Source organism: Anticarsia gemmatalis, chromosome 18 (assembly GCF_050436995.1).
Source record: "Anticarsia gemmatalis isolate Benzon Research Colony breed Stoneville strain chromosome 18, ilAntGemm2 primary, whole genome shotgun sequence".
NCBI classification, from domain to species: Eukaryota; Metazoa; Arthropoda; class Insecta; order Lepidoptera; family Erebidae; genus Anticarsia; species Anticarsia gemmatalis.
The window spans coordinates 4,645,960-4,663,212 of record NC_134762.1 but is presented as its reverse complement, the minus strand read 5'-3'; the positions used below and the strand labels follow the sequence as shown (position 1 = coordinate 4,663,212).

General features: G+C 38.8%; 1 protein-coding gene across 3 annotated transcripts in view; it reads right to left on the bottom strand.

Annotated features, from left to right (window-relative positions):
- The window catches only part of msps (msps cytoskeleton-associated protein 5), a 30,614-nt gene that overhangs the window by 5,063 nt on the left and 8,298 nt on the right, over positions 1-17,253 (bottom strand). For 2 of the 3 annotated variants that reach the window (XM_076125707.1, XM_076125708.1), the window contains exons 5-30: positions 16,302-16,465; positions 15,790-16,028; positions 14,736-14,930; positions 14,213-14,393; positions 12,746-12,879; positions 12,292-12,427; positions 11,599-11,727; positions 11,009-11,216; positions 10,247-10,468; positions 9,519-9,765; positions 8,883-9,041; positions 8,290-8,509; positions 7,776-7,955; positions 6,922-7,091; positions 6,537-6,701; positions 6,085-6,205; positions 5,619-5,736; positions 5,080-5,317; positions 4,391-4,526; positions 3,849-4,042; positions 2,929-3,158; positions 2,328-2,522; positions 1,849-1,987; positions 1,375-1,554; positions 845-1,035; positions 257-484 (exon numbers count right to left, since the gene is read on the bottom strand). In XM_076125707.1, the coding sequence (XP_075981822.1) occupies positions 257-484; positions 845-1,035; positions 1,375-1,554; positions 1,849-1,987; positions 2,328-2,522; positions 2,929-3,158; positions 3,849-4,042; positions 4,391-4,526; positions 5,080-5,317; positions 5,619-5,736; positions 6,085-6,205; positions 6,537-6,701; positions 6,922-7,091; positions 7,776-7,955; positions 8,290-8,509; positions 8,883-9,041; positions 9,519-9,765; positions 10,247-10,468; positions 11,009-11,216; positions 11,599-11,727; positions 12,292-12,427; positions 12,746-12,879; positions 14,213-14,393; positions 14,736-14,930; positions 15,790-16,028; positions 16,302-16,465 (4,719 nt within the window). The remainder of the gene's footprint in view (positions 1-256; positions 485-844; positions 1,036-1,374; positions 1,555-1,848; positions 1,988-2,327; positions 2,523-2,928; positions 3,159-3,848; positions 4,043-4,390; positions 4,527-5,079; positions 5,318-5,618; positions 5,737-6,084; positions 6,206-6,536; positions 6,702-6,921; positions 7,092-7,775; positions 7,956-8,289; positions 8,510-8,882; positions 9,042-9,518; positions 9,766-10,246; positions 10,469-11,008; positions 11,217-11,598; positions 11,728-12,291; positions 12,428-12,745; positions 12,880-14,212; positions 14,394-14,735; positions 14,931-15,789; positions 16,029-16,301; positions 16,466-17,253) is intronic. The other variant, XM_076125709.1, reaches the window with a different exon arrangement.

The window sequence follows — 17,253 nt, the reverse complement described above, 5'->3', positions numbered from 1 at the left end:
ATAATTGGTTAAAGACCAAATAGAGACACAAAAGTTATCAAGTCAGGCGATAAGCATTGTATATTAGTCGTTAAGTAGGCCAAATTTGATCCCTTCCCCTTTATGTCTAAAATCTGATATCTTTGTTACATATTGAGACCTAAATATGTTATTGTTTTTCTATGGTGATAGGAGCCCTTCATCCCTCAATGACGATTATTAAAAATTCACAAACAGTGCAGTCACTGCTTAATACCAATTAAAATAACTAACTTACCTATAAGGCGTATCACTAATATCCGGGTTCTTCTTCCAATAACTGTTCGGGTAAGCTTTATAAAACAGATGTATCCTGTACAGCACCGCGTCGTAATCTATCGAGTTCACATCCCAGGAAGAGATCATCTTGAGCGTCTTCCAGAAGCATTTGAGGAGTAAGTCTTGGTACCGAGGGCAGGCCGGGTCGGAGACGCCGATGGACTCGTGAAGGAGGGATACTATCGCGCTGTGAAAGAGAAATAATAAATTTATTTGACGCCTGTAAGTTATTTTTTTTTTGTACGTTTTGTACGACATACTGCCTAATTTAGTGAAGTAGGACTGAATTAATTTGATGACAATATTATTTTGTTAACGTAAGTGAACAAGGAGTGGTTAGTAGCCGTTCTGCTAATAATACTGCGCCACATATTATTTCAACATATTTGTGAGATCCAATTTTTTTTGTATGGTTTTTGATTTGGTTCGTGTCGTTGTATACGCGGTTGTTGTTTATAACTTATATATTATTTATTATAACTTTTTATTATTGCAAAACAATGCGTTCGTTGCCTAGCCATAATTATGTGGGTAAAGAAATATTTACCATAACAAAGGCGTCCGTGGTGAATGTTCAAGCACGCGCACGCACACGTTGTTGAGTATGCGCACGAGTCTCTCGCCGTCGGGCCCGCCCGCGTTCCCTGCGCCCGCTCCCAACACACGTAGTAGCTCGCCTACTAGTGAACAGAGCGCTTGTTCGCCCACGTTTGAGCCGCAACCAGCTGTCTCGTAGAACTAGAAAAATACATTAAATATTAATTTGATTTGCAAGGTCAAGTGGAATACTACTAATTTCTGATATTTTATGATAGGAATGTGCCCTCTATTGTGTTGGAAAATTATAATTATGTCTAGTAAGACTGTATACCGATCGTTCATGATGTCTGCCATATTTATTTGTTATATTTCAGTCTCATAATTTATTGGGCAAAAACCATAATGGGTAGTACATAATCATTTCAAGCTGAGGTTTGTAGTGGGTTACTTTTAGAGACATAGTATTTGTTTGTTTTTTGGTATTCCTAAAAGAGTATATTTTCTAAGCCAAAGGAGATAGTAATATAGTGTGTTTACCGTAGTGAGCGCGCTGGCCAGGTACTTGTACGCCGGCAGTGCATCGTGCGGCGGCGCAGCTCTCAGGCGGCGGATCTGCGCGGCCACGGCCGACACCAGGCGCGCCTCGTGCGCCGCCAGCGCCGCGCCGCGCCCCGACACCAGCGCGCCCGAGATCAGCGACAGCGCGCGGATCGCCGCCTGAACGAAAGAAGAATATTTTTTATAAAAGCATAAACTTTAGAAATATTGAACAATTTGATAATATTATACGTTCCAAGTATATTTTCAGCAGATATTGTAACATCGACTTTTCGACCACACGTCATATCGAGGAAATACGAACATGAAAACACCCGTGTTTTAACATAAGTGTATACGTGAATGATGTAGTACAAAAGTGTACACGTAAAATACACACCCGTTAATGTGACTTTTTATAAACTAAATTTCTTTAAACTATTCTCTATCTTATCTTAACTTCAGGCAACTTACGTTCAAATCAGGACTAGCAATTGAGTGAATGGTATCAGCGAGTTGTGAATCGTCGACATGTGACTGCAGCGAATGTTGCGGTTGTGCGCTCACTAACGGGTGTGGCACGTTGTGACGAGGAGGAGACATGGCTACCATACTGAAACAAACGAATACGAACATTAACATAAACTTTATTTAAATAAGTAAGACTCCTTTAGATAGGAAGTCTTCAAACACGTGACTGTGCGCTTTAGAGAAGAAAAATTCTACCTTTACTTTGACACTTTTTCTTTCGAAAAACTTTACACTAAGCTTGTATATGTGCCGAAAATACGACAAGTAAATAAATTACGAACAGAACACAAAAACTTCAAATAACTCTCTGTTAAATAAATATTGTATTCTTTCATTAGTTATTAAGGACGTAGGGGCGTGACGTACACCATCATCGCACTACGAATACCTATTAACATTGCAATAAGTTACTGATACTTTACCTGGATCTTATAGGCGGTTGTGTATGCGTCATATTTGGCCTGACAGTGCCAGTAGGGATTGGCTCATCCAAGAACCGAAGGTCGATTTCCTCAACATCAGGTTGTCGCAGAACTGGCACGGCGGCGTCTAGTTGAGCAATCAGCTCCGGGTCGAGCCCGAATGGACCAGTAATTATTTTTGGTTCGGGTGGTGCTCTGTGAAATGAAATAAAACAAAATTAAAATAATAATATGTTTCCAGTCACAAGAGTCATAAGAATTCATTTGGTACTAAATAAACTGTTACCGACTGGATGCAGGGCTACTATAAACGTCGCGACGGTACAAAGACTGCCATAAAAATATAGTCGAAAAACGGTAAAATCATTGTAACTTAGAAATGTTAAATGCAGTAATTATGTCGGTTGTCCATGCCATTACGAGGTTACAATATCCGTTCGTAAAGAATCGCTGAAATTCTTTAGAAATCCTTACTTGCAAACCAAAACTTTTTACTTATAAATGGCAATAGGCTTACTGTTACTACAATACATAATCAAATACCCCTATTTAACACACCTCTACAAACAGAAAATAGTCAACGAAAATACTCTCTACTCACGGGTGCAGTACTGGTGGTGGCGGTTGTTCCTCCTCCTCCTCATCGTACTCAGCCGGCACAGTGTCCACCGTGATCACTCGTCGTGGAGGCTCAGGTTCCTCTTGCTGAACCATGACGGGCCGGCCTGATGCCGACAGAGGCACGAGCATGGAGCGACGAGCCTCCGCGCTACGACTCTTACTCGCACGCTTGATACGCTCTTCGAGGAGTGATAAGTCTTTGTCTGATATCTGAAAAGAAACATTTCAGTTATCGATTAGTGTTTATAATATAATAATATTAGTAATTTTGTTGTTTTAGAGAGAATTTGTAAACCAGCATGATTTGACTGCCTCCGTGGCGCAGTGGTTTAGGTCGCCACGCCGATACTACTGCAACGGGAGGTCGTGGGTTCGATTCCCACACGGGACAATTATTTGTGCGATCCACAAATAATTGTTTCGGGTCTGGTTGTGCTTTGTGTCCGTTGTTTGTATGTTTGTAAAAGTCCCCGCGACACAAGAGCAATTCTTAGTGCGGGAGTTGTCTTTTTAAAAAAGAAAGAAAGAAAGAAAGAAAGAATTTTATCATAGAACTAAAGTTTGAAGAATATTTTTTAAGCTTTTGTTAGCATTAAGTTAGATTTGAACACTGATTAGCACTAGCTTGACCAATGAATCAACACTAACATCATAACCTAATAGTATTTGTTTAGAACTGGCTGGCAAAGTAATAACATATTTCTAAGTTAGTAGTACTCTTCAGTTTATGATGTTATGTTGGTATTACGGAGGGTGTGTTTTTTTTCCTTTTTTCAAAGCATGTTGCCACTCTGGGAGAAGTCGTGCCATGCAAAATTACTGAATGAAGCAGCTATAAATCTATCCAAAATAACTTTCAACCTTCATAATCTCAAATATGTTCATTCATCAGTATCTCACCTGTCCAATCATCTTGTAAACCTTCTCCCCCTCAAGGAAGTAGGCGGAGGCGACGCAGTTGAGCGCAGCCGAGCGTACAGCGTTGTCCCTGTCTCCGATGTGTCGCGCGAGTTCTTTGAGAGCCCCGCCGCCGCTGCCCGACATTACCGTCGAACCGTACGTCTCGAGTAAGTGGCCGATGCACTCAAGACATTCTACGAATAAACAAACTTTGTTTTTACCACTCAGAGAATACTAAAAGTCTGTTCGGTCATCAGTGTTGAAATTTGGAATCACGTCAATACAAAAATAAATAAATGAATTGTCATAAAAACTTTCAGCGCTGCTTTAATGCTCCCCTACTACAGCTCAATTAGAGCTATAGCTCCATTACCACTGATTATAAGCAATCTTTAATTTTTAAAAAATAGTCGAAATATGTCGAAAAATACAAATAATATTAATCGTTTGAGCAAAGTTTATCATAAGAAGAAGAGAAGATTTATCATAAGAAGTTCAATACAGATACTGTTACAAAAGAATCATAGTTGAAGTAGACTTACCAGCTCTCTGCCTCGCATTCTTGGACTTCAATCCTTCCATGAGGTATCCAAACAACTTGGTGACGGAATAAACCACACATATTTGCTTGAACAGAGCTTTGACGCCGTTACGAACTGTGTCTTTCGGATCACCCACCTAAACGCGAGACAAAACAATTTGAATTTTGTTTTAACTACAAAATTAATAGACAAATATTATATCAACACAATACATTATGTATTGTAGTAATCTATGTAATAAATATATTATGTCTATCGATATCAATACGTCTTTATCTATACCTGCTATTATGTCAGATTATGTGATATCGGAATTGAGATTAACATCAGTCTTATCGCGACAAGTTGCCTAACATTAAATAACTAATCTACTGTCATTTACATAATGGGTATAATTTTGGCATATTACAAAATAATATTTAGATATTTAAGTGATAACAACGTATACTCACGTGCACGTTATACGTAATAGTGAAAGTGCAGGTGTGTACGCTTGCCTTTACGTTTTTTTTTTATTTACAACAAGATGCCGAAAAAATGGATGGATTGATTATGGACGGCATTTTAACAGTTGAAATAGTAATATCCCTTTACAAAAAAAAATACCTATTCAACAAACAAAAAATAACTACAAATAAAAAAAAACAGAGGAAAGATAAATAGCTGTTCCAAATAAATAATGTTCATACCTTCAGCACAAGATACGGTATAAAGCAGTTAGCTTCATACTCCGGCATGGTGTAATCACTATCCATGAGGTACTGGAACACAATGGCCAAGTACTCCAGACCCTTCAGGATGACTGACGGGTTGGTGTCGAAGAACCGTAGGGTCAACCATTTAAGAACCAGGTCCAAGTTGGCCATGAGAGCTTGGCCATTCTCGTGGAGGTCTTCTGATAACGCTTCTATTGCTTTGAGATGGTATCTATTCAACAAAATGAGAGACTATAGAGTAATTTTTACGTAAAATAAACAATTAACATAAAATAGATTCTAAAAGTGATATTACACTTGCTTATTCGGGTTTGCCAGCTGTCAGATTAAGCTGTTCTGTATCTTTTCGTATTATATATAGTAACTCAGATAGCACAATATGCAGACACAAATAACCAAATGAGATCTCATCATAAACAATGTGTGTGACCACGAGATCTTACATTTTATGTTATAGTGGACTAGTGGTGGTAGTGTTATGCAAGGTTTTAGTTTGGTAGATTAAAAATTACCTGAAGTCATTATGGAACATGTTAGCAACAAGTTGTTTGTTGAGACCAGCGTTCGCCATTTGTTCCTTCAGCAGCTCGAAGAACTCCTCACGTGGCGTTGTGAAGTTCCACTTCAACACTACGAGAAAAAAACATGTTTAGTTTATGTACATAATTTTATCGTAGGACCTAGGGCTTTTACACACAGGCGTGCTGTCGACTATAGTTGGGCTATTTCAAACATGCGTACTACGTCATGCCATATTATCGGACTCTCTCGCTCGCACTTACACACTGTCCCATTTCTGTCATTCTTTTAATTATGTCATAGTTTGCACGTTTGTAATGGCCGGAGTATAGAATGAATTGTGTATAATTAATTTGCTTGTGTTTCTATGGACAATATTACATTCCGAAATATGAATTTTTAAGCACGAAGAATACGCCCAATGTGTTTGGTGTAAAATTAAGATTTTTAGTGGTTTACCTTTTAGTTTCTGATCATCAATAATACGTTGATTTTTAGCGTTGTTGTTAGGTAGCAGAGGTGAGCAGTCTTCGTCGTCTTTCTTGCCGCGGCTCGATGCAGACGCTGGCTTGGCTGGACCCTACAAAATTGATATTATAAGTTTTATGGAATTAAATAGGCACTACAACATAATAAAATTAGCATCTATAAATGTTTCTTTGAGAGATCTTTATAGAAATATTTGAGTTGATTCTTGTGGTTATACGCCGGCCACGTGCGCACGTTCGCGTAAGTGCACGTATCCGTTTAGGTGAAATGCAAATATTTTTAAATTTGAACTGCCTACCAGGGATTTAATGCCAGTAATTTGCTTTTCCCATTTTGGAGGAGCCTCCTCCAATAGACGTGGTGTGTGAGGTCGAGTAATTTACAGTACAAGAGTAGCAGTTACATAATGACGTATATCTTACCTTCCCCTTGACAACAGTTCCTTTCTTCTCAGCTTCCTTCTTGAGGGCTCCAGCGGACTTGACGCCGCGCGGCTCATCCTTCTTGGCTTTAGTAGGCAGTGGCTGTACCGGCAGACTTGGTCTTGCCTTGTCTAAAGCCGCTTGTACTACTGACTTGGAGCCAGGCTAAAAACAAAAAAAAATATTTGGGCTGTTCTAATATCAATTTATTACGTCTTCCTTCATAACTTAACTGATAATAACTTTTAGGGCTGTTTGGTATGCATTTGATTCTTTTATAGACCAATTTCTTTTGTTACATAATATTTATATCTGTGTAGTCTTTCAAAATACAATATTATTCTGTAGTGCAACAGTTTACTTAATAATAAACATAAAAAAGTACCTTCAACTTATCCATTTGTTTGTGCATAGCTTCGTATCCGAGATGCAACATGAAGGGCAACACGCAATCGGCGGCAACTTTGCGCACGTCAGCAGCGCGATCTTCCAAACACGCGAACAATATCGGTACGCATACTGACAGTTCTTCGCGAGGGAATGATTTTGGTGGTACTGTGGAAAAAGGATATCGTTTATTACCGCTACTTTAAGTGCTTGTTCACGTTGGAACTCGCGGGCGCGGTGGCGGTCGCGAGCGCGGGGACGTGGCGATTTGTGTTCACGTTGGCCGCCAGGCGGGCGTTTGGCTCAAACTGGCTCAAACTGGTTGATCTTAATTGACATCGCGAGTGGATCGCGCCCGCCACCGCTAGTTCGACGTGAACACACACGAACATCTTCACTTGTTTGATATTGGCGCGAGCGCGCCACGCGGGCCGCGCGCGACGCCGCTAGCTCGCCCGCGACTTAGACCGCGCGAACGGTTTGTACGTGAACACTTCGGTACATCGCCATACGTTTGATATTTCGCGACCGCGCCCGCCACCGCGCCCGCGAGTCAACGTGAATGAGCACTTAGGTGAGTGACTAATCTTCAATCGGATATTGGAAATTTGGGTGACGGAAATATTTTTATTTCGGAAGGATTTCAAGCGGAGCCTACGCCTATAAAAAATCGTATCATACAAAGCTAAGAAACCATTAGAAATGTCCGGCGTTAAGTGACGTCAATTAAGAACCAGTTATTTTGGGACTAATCTTCACGATCTATTTCGGATTCGATAACTCTATTGATCACAAGTCACAACCGTCAACATGGATCACGTGAACAAGGTGTATAGCCAAAGGTACACATACCATTAGGCAGATGTTCAGCGAACCACTGCAGCAGCGAGGCGCGCAGCAGCGGGCTGCCGGCCTTGAGCGCGTCCAGCAGCATCTCGCCGTCCAGCGGCGCGTGCGCGCCCGCCTCGCGGCACCACGCCTCCACACACGACACGGCCGCCGCGCGGATCCACTGCTTGCTGTCGCCGAACGCTGGGGGGAATGCCACGTGTTATAATATTTGAAGACCAGGAATAACTTTTAACTGTTCACTAGTTCACTTTTGAAAGAAGCACATCTGCCATTAATATTGGTCGTCATTTTCATAAAGGGAAATCTAATTACAAAACCACAATACTTAAAAAACGTTAACCAATATTAACAACTAGGGCAAAGAGAAGCTGGAAATAAATAAACAAAATCTGAACATTCAAAACTTTAAGCAGTGCGAACAATTCACAACAACATTACGTTTAAAAAAGTAGCTTACACAAGTATTATCGAATCTAAAAAATAATACATTTTCTAATAATAATCATATATTTACCTTGGAAAAACGCAGGGAAGAAAGTCCTAACATGTGTCTTGCACCTCGGTCCCATAGCCGTGGCGATAGACTCGCAGATCTGCAGCGCGCTCTGAGCTAACTTAGAGTTCGAGTCTAACAGTCTAGCTGATAACGCCGCCGGTAGTTCACCGAGAGATTGCTTGATGGGAGCCGAGTTTGTGATTATTGCTTTTACTTTGTCTAGTGCTTCGTTGCGGACCTGAAAAAAGAGTGGTATTAGTATCTGTAAAACGAATACAAAAAGTACTTTTTCGACTCTTTAATGGCACCGGTTTTAATTAGAATTCTTGCAACTAAAACGACGACAAACAACAACAACTTATATATAAATATTGCTATTATTTAGCCGATAAGTAACTTCGTATAAGCCATCGATTGATATGGCCGCCGTACCGTCAGTTCACGTTGTCGGCAATTTTAACTTTAAGTTTAAAACTAAGATTACATATCATCTTGTGTAATCTTAGTTCTTTAAAACTTTCTTAGTTCTTTCGGTGACGACAGTTATGTCACTCTATAACCTTAACTCTATGCTTTACTAGAAATACTTAGCATAAATCAATGTATCTTACCTTCCAGTTCTTATCATTGATCTCAGCGATGAGCGCGTCAGTTATCAACGGAGCGATATCAGTACGAGGTCTAGTGTCTTCTACTACGGGAGGCTCGTCCTCCACTGGTTCATCATATGCCTCTTCTATATCGTCGCCCATGGATGCCTTGCTTGCCGACTGTAAATAACGTATAGATGCAATATGTTAATAATGCGCGGATTGTGATAACTATAGTAAAGATAATGCAAAATTTGATAAGTGAGGATAGTTTGTCAACAAACGCGAAAGGTATAAAATGATATACAATTAGTACATGTTTTGAAACATGCAATTAATTGATTTATTCAATGTAATTATTGATTTCAACATGCAACATGAACATTTGGGATATGATATGGTAGAGGCAGAATAGGGAATGAAAAATGCTTTAATATTTACATAATCATTGAGGATTTTTATTTACAGAATATGGTCATACTGATGCAGGATCTAATGTCATGATGAGAAAATTTAAAAGAAATAGCTTGCAATAGTTAGCAGATTCGATAGAAAGATCAATCTCTTCTAGCAAGTTAAAGACAGTCAGTACCAAACCCCTCACCTGATAATACAATTTACTGTGGCAGAAAGCATAATGAACAAAGACACACTCACTTTAGTTACCTTGCTAACACTCCCTAACTGTCGCGTAGGAGTCGGCGGCGAGCTGTTAGCGTGCTTGTCTAGTTCCAAACTGATCAGTTGTCTAGTCGCCGGCTTCTCGCTGTCGAAGTGGTTGATGAGAGATGGACCCACGTACAGAGAGAGAATGCCTAGGAAGTTCACTGCTGATGTCCGAACGTTCGGGTTCGTAGCGGTGAGAGCTTTCTTGCAGTGGGCAATTATTGCTTTGATATTCATGCTGGAAGGAAAATATATTGTTTTAATTGAGCTGTAGATACAGATAATGTATGAAATAAATTTAACAACTACATTTAGAGACTCAAGGCCTAAAACCTCCCTCATTAGTGAAGACCTTTGCCCAGTAGTGGGACATTAATGGGTTAAACTAGTTAATTTAATAACATTTAGAGAATAGTGCACTCAGGTGTTCGTCAGTTTTTAACGTGCACGTACTTGCACGCAATGTAAATATGGCTTCAGTCATCTTTTTTGGGTGTCGCAGTGTACAGGTAGACTATTTAAGTTCGGGAACATAGTACGTTGGCTAAGATAAAAAAAAAGCGAACTTCTATAATGAAACCCACGAGACTATTTAACTAAATCAAGATTACGAATAGAATTAATTTTATAGCAAAGGTAACTTTTTTACTCAATCACGAATAAGATAATAAATTAAATAAATTCAATAGCGAAGATAACATTTGTATGAGAATACTTACTTAAAACCAAACTCCTTAATCGCATTGGCCATCCAGTTGAACATCTCCGACTGTACTTTGGGGTTCTTCTGTGAGTCCATAGCGTATGTCAGTCCTTCATTCAACACATGTTCGAGACCACAAGCCTCGGCTAATGAAGTAAGACAGTCGGCACAAATCGCTGAGCACGATGTCTCACCTAGCTTTGTTACTACGTCTTGTAGAACGAAGTCGGCTGCGGTTCTAGAATAAAAAGAAATGGTGATTAGAAAGATATTGAATTGACAAAGGCTTATGATTAACTAGATGTTGTCCGTGATTTCGTCTAATGTTTCCACGCGACATGATATGTATATTAATACGGGCCATAAACTACTTGTGTTCCAAATGCATTCACGATTTATTATTTTAATGAATAACAAGCATTACAGCTTCTTACAAAATTTGCGTTTTGAACATGAGAAGACAGTCACCTGAAACTATTTCCCTTAATTCTATTCTAATGCAATAGTTTTGTAGATACTGTTATAAAAGTATCTTTGCACGGCTTATCCCCGGTTTCTGAGGTACATTTAGCAGTAGTTTATCTTTTCAATAGAGTTTAAACTCATATACATACGAATAGATAAACAACCGCTAAATGTACTCAGAAACCGGGGGCTAGTGAATCTCTGCTTTGTCACTTTCGATTAACTTTGATATAACGTGTGCGTAAAAAGGACCAAACACGGTAACACTTATCCTAACTTTTAGTGAGACAGAAAATATAAAAATGTAACTTACGTAGAAACAGGGAAGTTTTCAGTAATATATTTACAAGCTTCGAGCCTCGCCTTCAGCACTTGTACATTGGTGTCTTTAAGTCCCGGCTTCTTGTTCAGCGTGCGGTACAACACTTGCGACGTAGCGTCCGCGTTCGACAGACCTTGCACGGTCGAGTGGAAGCTTTGTACTGCTGATAGACGGTTCTTCCAGTTACTGTCACCGAGGCCTGAAACAAGTGAAAACAAATTATAGATATTATTTCTGTACAAGTCTTGGTTATGCCATTACCTAAGTTTTGGTACGTACACTTTCTCTACTGCCTTTTGTGATGTATTAACAAGAATAACACAAGGTTAATGATTGACTGCTGACAAGTACGGGTTGTAACGGGTTACGTACACGTATACGCACGTATATTTTTATTCATAAACAAACAAATACTTGATTTTACGTGATAGGAACATACTGGCAAGTGCTGCATGTGTAACTAATTAGAAAGCGCTTTTATCTATATGACAAGACTCGCGGAAAATAGCTAGCGTCAAGTCGATTCAACGTTAGATTATACAGTAAAATTATACAGTTTTGTAATATCTGAAGAAACTTACCACTAATAACATCAGCTGGGAATAACATTTCAGCTTTAGCGTCAACCTCCTCCTGGGAGAGTTCTTGTTCACGAGGTGGGCTTGGCTGTGCGCGAGATGCTGGTGCCTTCTTAGCCGCTGCTGGTTTTGCTGTAAACGTCAATTTAGTATTTACTATAGATGACAAGGCGATATAAAGATGAATCAATGTATTTCTACCCATAACAGGCCTTATATAACGTTAACTACTCTGTAAGTTAGTACTTATGTTAAAGAAAAAGAATATGAAAATTCGTCTACAACATCTTACCGCCGAAAGGTCTTATTTTTTCGTAAAATGGAATTCAATCTTATCATAGCATCGTTGTTACTTTGTTACTTATGTTACGACATTGACAAAAAACGCTTCAATCTTCTTATTATCGTATGGTTAGTGGTCAACCTAGTGTGAAAGTTGTTCAATCCGCCCGAAGGCCTTTGACGTGGCTTAACGACTGTTATCTTAATTGACAACAACCGGGACCGACTTTTTACGTGCCCTTCGAAGCACGGAGACGCCCTGTTCTAATACCACTATGCGGTCACCCATCTATGGAATGACGGCGCCAAGGTTTGCTTAACCCTGCTTGCTTCACTTAATAATGTATTCGAGGAATAATTTATATTTAAGAAACTTCTATTAATGTATTTGAACTTTTAGTAATAATTACTTACCAGAAGCAGGTCGTTTGACTGGTTTCGGTTGTGAAGAGCCGGCTGTAGGTTTGGAGTCACCTTTAGCTGATGGTGATGGTGTTGGTTTACCTTTAGCCTCCTTCTTTGGTGCCGCCACTTTTACTTGGATTACGGCCTGGAAGGAAACAATATAGGGATTTTATTGCTACCATTATGGTACCTTTGATATGTGACGACAAAGAACGGAGAACGGTACTTTTTAGTTTGAGCTTATTTAATTTATTATATTTAAAGTACAACCGGGACTGTTAAAGGTGCACAGGAATTAGTTACTGAGTACAATCGACACTTTCCGATAGTCATTCACACCTACCTTTGGTGTTAAAGGTAACGTCACGAATACGTAAGCAAGAGTTGTTAGCTTCTAAAAAAATATCGTTAATCCCAGGAATAAAGTTTTAGCTTATTTTCTTAATTAGTGATTAAAGTTTACCTTGTCGGCAAACTCTTTGATCTTCTGCTCCTTCAAGTTGTCGAGCTTCCCGATGTGTGGTGCAATGTTCTTCTCGCCTACCAACTTGGTGGCAGTGCCCAACGCCTCAGCTGCTGCGTCACGAACCGATGGATCTAGAATACAAAACATTGCACAAATTAAGTCGTTAAATTCGTAGTAGAGTAGGTAAGTAATGCGAATCACCAAACTCGTGGCTAACATACACTAACTTATACTTTAATAACTGCTAACTAATCTGGAACCCGGCGAGCGTGAGGTTGGGTGTGATACACCCAGGGCTACAAAAATCGATAAATATTTTTAAAACGAATTGTTATTACGCGTCGTGCGCCTGAATAGCTGCGCGGGAGGAGGTGCCGAAGCATCGACTGCCGTTGCATCAGCCGACCGCGGCCCGGGAAATGGAGTATACGAGGTTGAAGCTGTCAGCGGGTGCGTGCGACCCACCTTACGCTACTTGTTACGAAATTTTACCAAACACATTTTGTTTTCTTCTTATTATTTTGTTTTATTTTCGGGATAAAAATCTAATATATCTTACGAAGATAACCAAAATAGATTGTTACGTCTTTTCGAAGAAGCCGAAGACAGTTTTACCAACGAATCCGGTAGTGATGAAGATATAGAACATATTAGTGAAAGAAGTTTTGGAAGTGAGACAGAGCAGGAGTTATATGACGGAGAACAGCCTATAGGATCAGAAAAAAATGATTTGGAAGGTAGTTTTATGTTGGGGAAAATAGAATGAAACGGTTTACAGCACCAAACAGGTCTAATGTACGTACTATGTCGGAAAATATTGTAAGAGAAAGACAAAGAAATATTGTAAGACACGCCATTTTCGTCTGTGAAAACTGCACAAGATCTCAAGATAAATAAATTCGTTTTTATTAGTTTTATGATTCCTCAAAAGTATTATTATGTTGTTATGTTTAGTACATTAGAGGAAAAAATACTTTATATTGTTTTTATTTTCATATTTTTGATAAAAAGTGATAAACACGTGTCATAAATAATTAATATAAGTTGAAATTGTTACTTTTTTAATTTCATAAATAAAATAAATATAATTACTACCCTTATTTTCTTGTTTCACCCTTAAATTAGATTAAAATAAGAGTAAATACTAGTATATTATTCAAGAAAATAAGCATTGAAAATAATATTGTGGTAAAACCACGCATTTACTTTCTGGGTGTGTCACACCCACCTAGCGCTTTGTGTTACATATTCTAGCCTTGCGCACGTAGGGTTAATATTTGTGCGACCTAGAATATTGAAAAGTAAAGCAGCAATTTCATAAATTCTTCCACTTTACTTTCATTTTAAATACCAGGAATTCCTTCAATGTGAGCTATTTTCAGTTATATTGATTTTGTTCTTAATGTGAATTGTACTTCAAGTTCTTTTCTCAATAATAAGAAGTTAATAGTAACATGAACATACCGGCACTCTCAATAAGTTTCAACAGTCCAGCCACGTAAGCCTTGATCAGTTTCTTGTTGAACGCCGCCGGCTGCGTGTGACACAACGCGCGGGCTAAGAACAGCGAGCTCTCCGCCTTTATCGACGGGTTCTTGTTGTCGAACGCCGCTAGCATGTCCTCCATTATCGCTTCCAAGTTTGTCTGGGGAAGGAAGATAGTTGCATTTATAAAGAAGCTATCCAATACATTATACTTCTTATTTAACAATATTGTTGATAGAACTAACTTAATTTTCCAAAGCTTTCTTATGGTGCTTGAGCAATGTAAAATAGTTTTAAAAGGAGCAAGAACGGATCATCCGTTGTCTACTAACTGCTAACCCTATAAAAATGTAAACATGATTGAAAGAATGTCATGGATGTTTGTTTTACAAAGTTCAGCTTAGCACGAGTGCAATAGCAGCTTGTTAATTTAGAATCGCTTTTCCCACTGAATATAAGTATTAACAACTTATAGACGTCAATTCTAAAATTTTCTACTTACACAAGGATAAATCGCGTCAATAGCCTCTCTCAACGCCGAAACGACATTAGTCTTCTTCTCCTTAAACTTCTCAAGTATGGCCTGCACACAAGCAGTAGCGTATGGTGAGAATTTGTTCCGAAGACCACTGGCCACCATGCCCATGAGACGACCGCCGAGCGCTACTAACATTACGTTCGTGTCTTTTGATATCACCTGAAATGAAACGTAAAAAAATATTATCATACTGTCTTGAACTTGTATTTATAAGAAGGAAGTAAGCTTTGATCTTCTGTATCCGTAGATACATTCATAATACCGATACATTTGAATGTTTGAGTATTATGAAGGATTATGCTAGCTAACTAGGCTACGATCCCTAAATAGAACTCTGTTCGTTTGTTAGAGAATAATTTGCGAATCTATCGTAACAGAGTTAGAATGTTGATTAAGTTATGCCTGAATAGCACAACTTGGCCACGAGAAATAACTGGAAATTCATGAGAAATCTTGAAACAATTAATTAACATAAGAACGCACTAGCCCTTCTGATTTCGTTAATATAATGTCAACGCACCCAAGTACGTAGCAACACCAAAAGTTCAACGACCTAACACTGACCTGTAAACTTAAGGCTAAATTCTCACCTAGTTCTCAAAACTATTTTGGTTGAACCTTATCATAGTAACACACTACCAAATACAAACAAATCACAGGAAGTTCATTAAACTTTGCTCAGTTCAATTATGGTTACATAAAGTGATATCAAATATTGCATGTCAATGTAGAATTTCGCAATTTGTTTAGCGTATTTTTACAGTAATTCTAATATAAAAATGATTTTATTTGATGACTTTCGACTTAATTTTACATAAAAAAAAAACAATTTAATTTATTTCAAAATAACATAATGTGTGGGTTCCATACTCTATCACTTTTATCTAGGTTTGGAATGTTTGGTACTCGAAAATAAGTCAAAATCGGGACCTTTCTGGTAGAAGTAGCTAACATTTACACTGATGAAAAGTATTATACTATGTTTTAATGACGAAATAAACGTTTGTGTAGACCATACCTTCTTCAAAGCCCTGACTAGGTCAGCATAATCTCCCGGTTCTAGTTTAGGAGCGCTCTTCAACAACGCTTCCAGCGCATCGAGAGCTTCCTTGCGTTCCTGCCACTTCTTAGCCTCGAGTTTGTCGTAGAAGTCTTTGGGCAGCTTGGACAGAATCTCCACTGGGTCGAGTAGGTCGTAAGGATCCATGTCCCCTGAGTCACCGCCGCCAGTCTCGGCGTCATCGTCGTCAACTGTACCTGGAAATAAAAAAAATTAGATAAGACTCAAAGTTTCTTTTCTTTCCTAGAATATTTTAATCCATGAAAGCAGTTCACAGAATTATCCAACTGTGGTGAAGTTTAACCAGTTCCGCTAAGACTAAATTAATGGGGATAATATCTTTCCGTTAAGTATTATGCAGTTACGACATATCATAATATTACTATTGTTTCTTTGGTTTCTCCATGCCCAAATAGGATAAAGACGTGACATTATGTATGTAAGTATATGTCAGTACAAAAGTTACTTACCATCAGCGCAGTCCGCAGCCGGTGTATCCCTCACTCGGTTCTGTTGTGACCTCAAGTAGCGAGTGGGTTGTGCTCCTCCAGTTCCACCGAAAGACTCGCGCAGTTCCTGTTGTATCACAGCTTGGAGAGACGCTATGTGGGGCTCTATGGCTGCACCTATCCATCTACAAAACAATACCTTATTTTCTCAGTACATGTGACTGAAATGCCAACTTTTCAAATTGATACACTATATTTTTCTGTAAGCATATTCTGTTTAGCAGTCCAGTGTTCACCAGGCTTTATAGACATACTTGGGACTATCGTTTTAAATGGTAAAACGCAGGTGAATCTCTGGCTACATTAATTATGCTAACGGCCAAAAGCAAGATCTCTTCATCGGACCAAGAACTGATGACAAGCTGACAAAAGAGTGGATAGTAAAAAACGTATGCATCTTTAGCCCTTAGTTGATTTGTCAGCAGCTATTTTCGTGAGGTTGATACCCAATAACGTATTCGTTTGTGGAATGTGTCGTAAAAGTCGTAAATATCACGTCGAAGATTGCGTTACTCCGGTCGTTAACGGATCAGCGACGTCCAACTGGATATAGTAACCTCATACATAAAACAACTGTATCAATACCAATTCAATATTTTGTTTCCAACTTTATGACGTATTCTGTATTTTTGGAGAAGGTAATTTTGCGATTTGAAACCGCTCAATCACGATTAGCTTTTGTAAATATAGGAAATGTTATTTGGATGTATATATGATGGATTTGGATGGATATGTGTGCGAAATTTTAACGAAACCGACGGAAAATTATACAAAAATTATAACAATGTCTCAGGTCATAAATAAAATGAAATGGAAACAGGTAAATCTGAATCAATATATTAAAATATTGAGACGACGTTAATTAGGGTAGGTACCTTTGATTACGCCTATTTTACCTGCTTGACATTGTTCT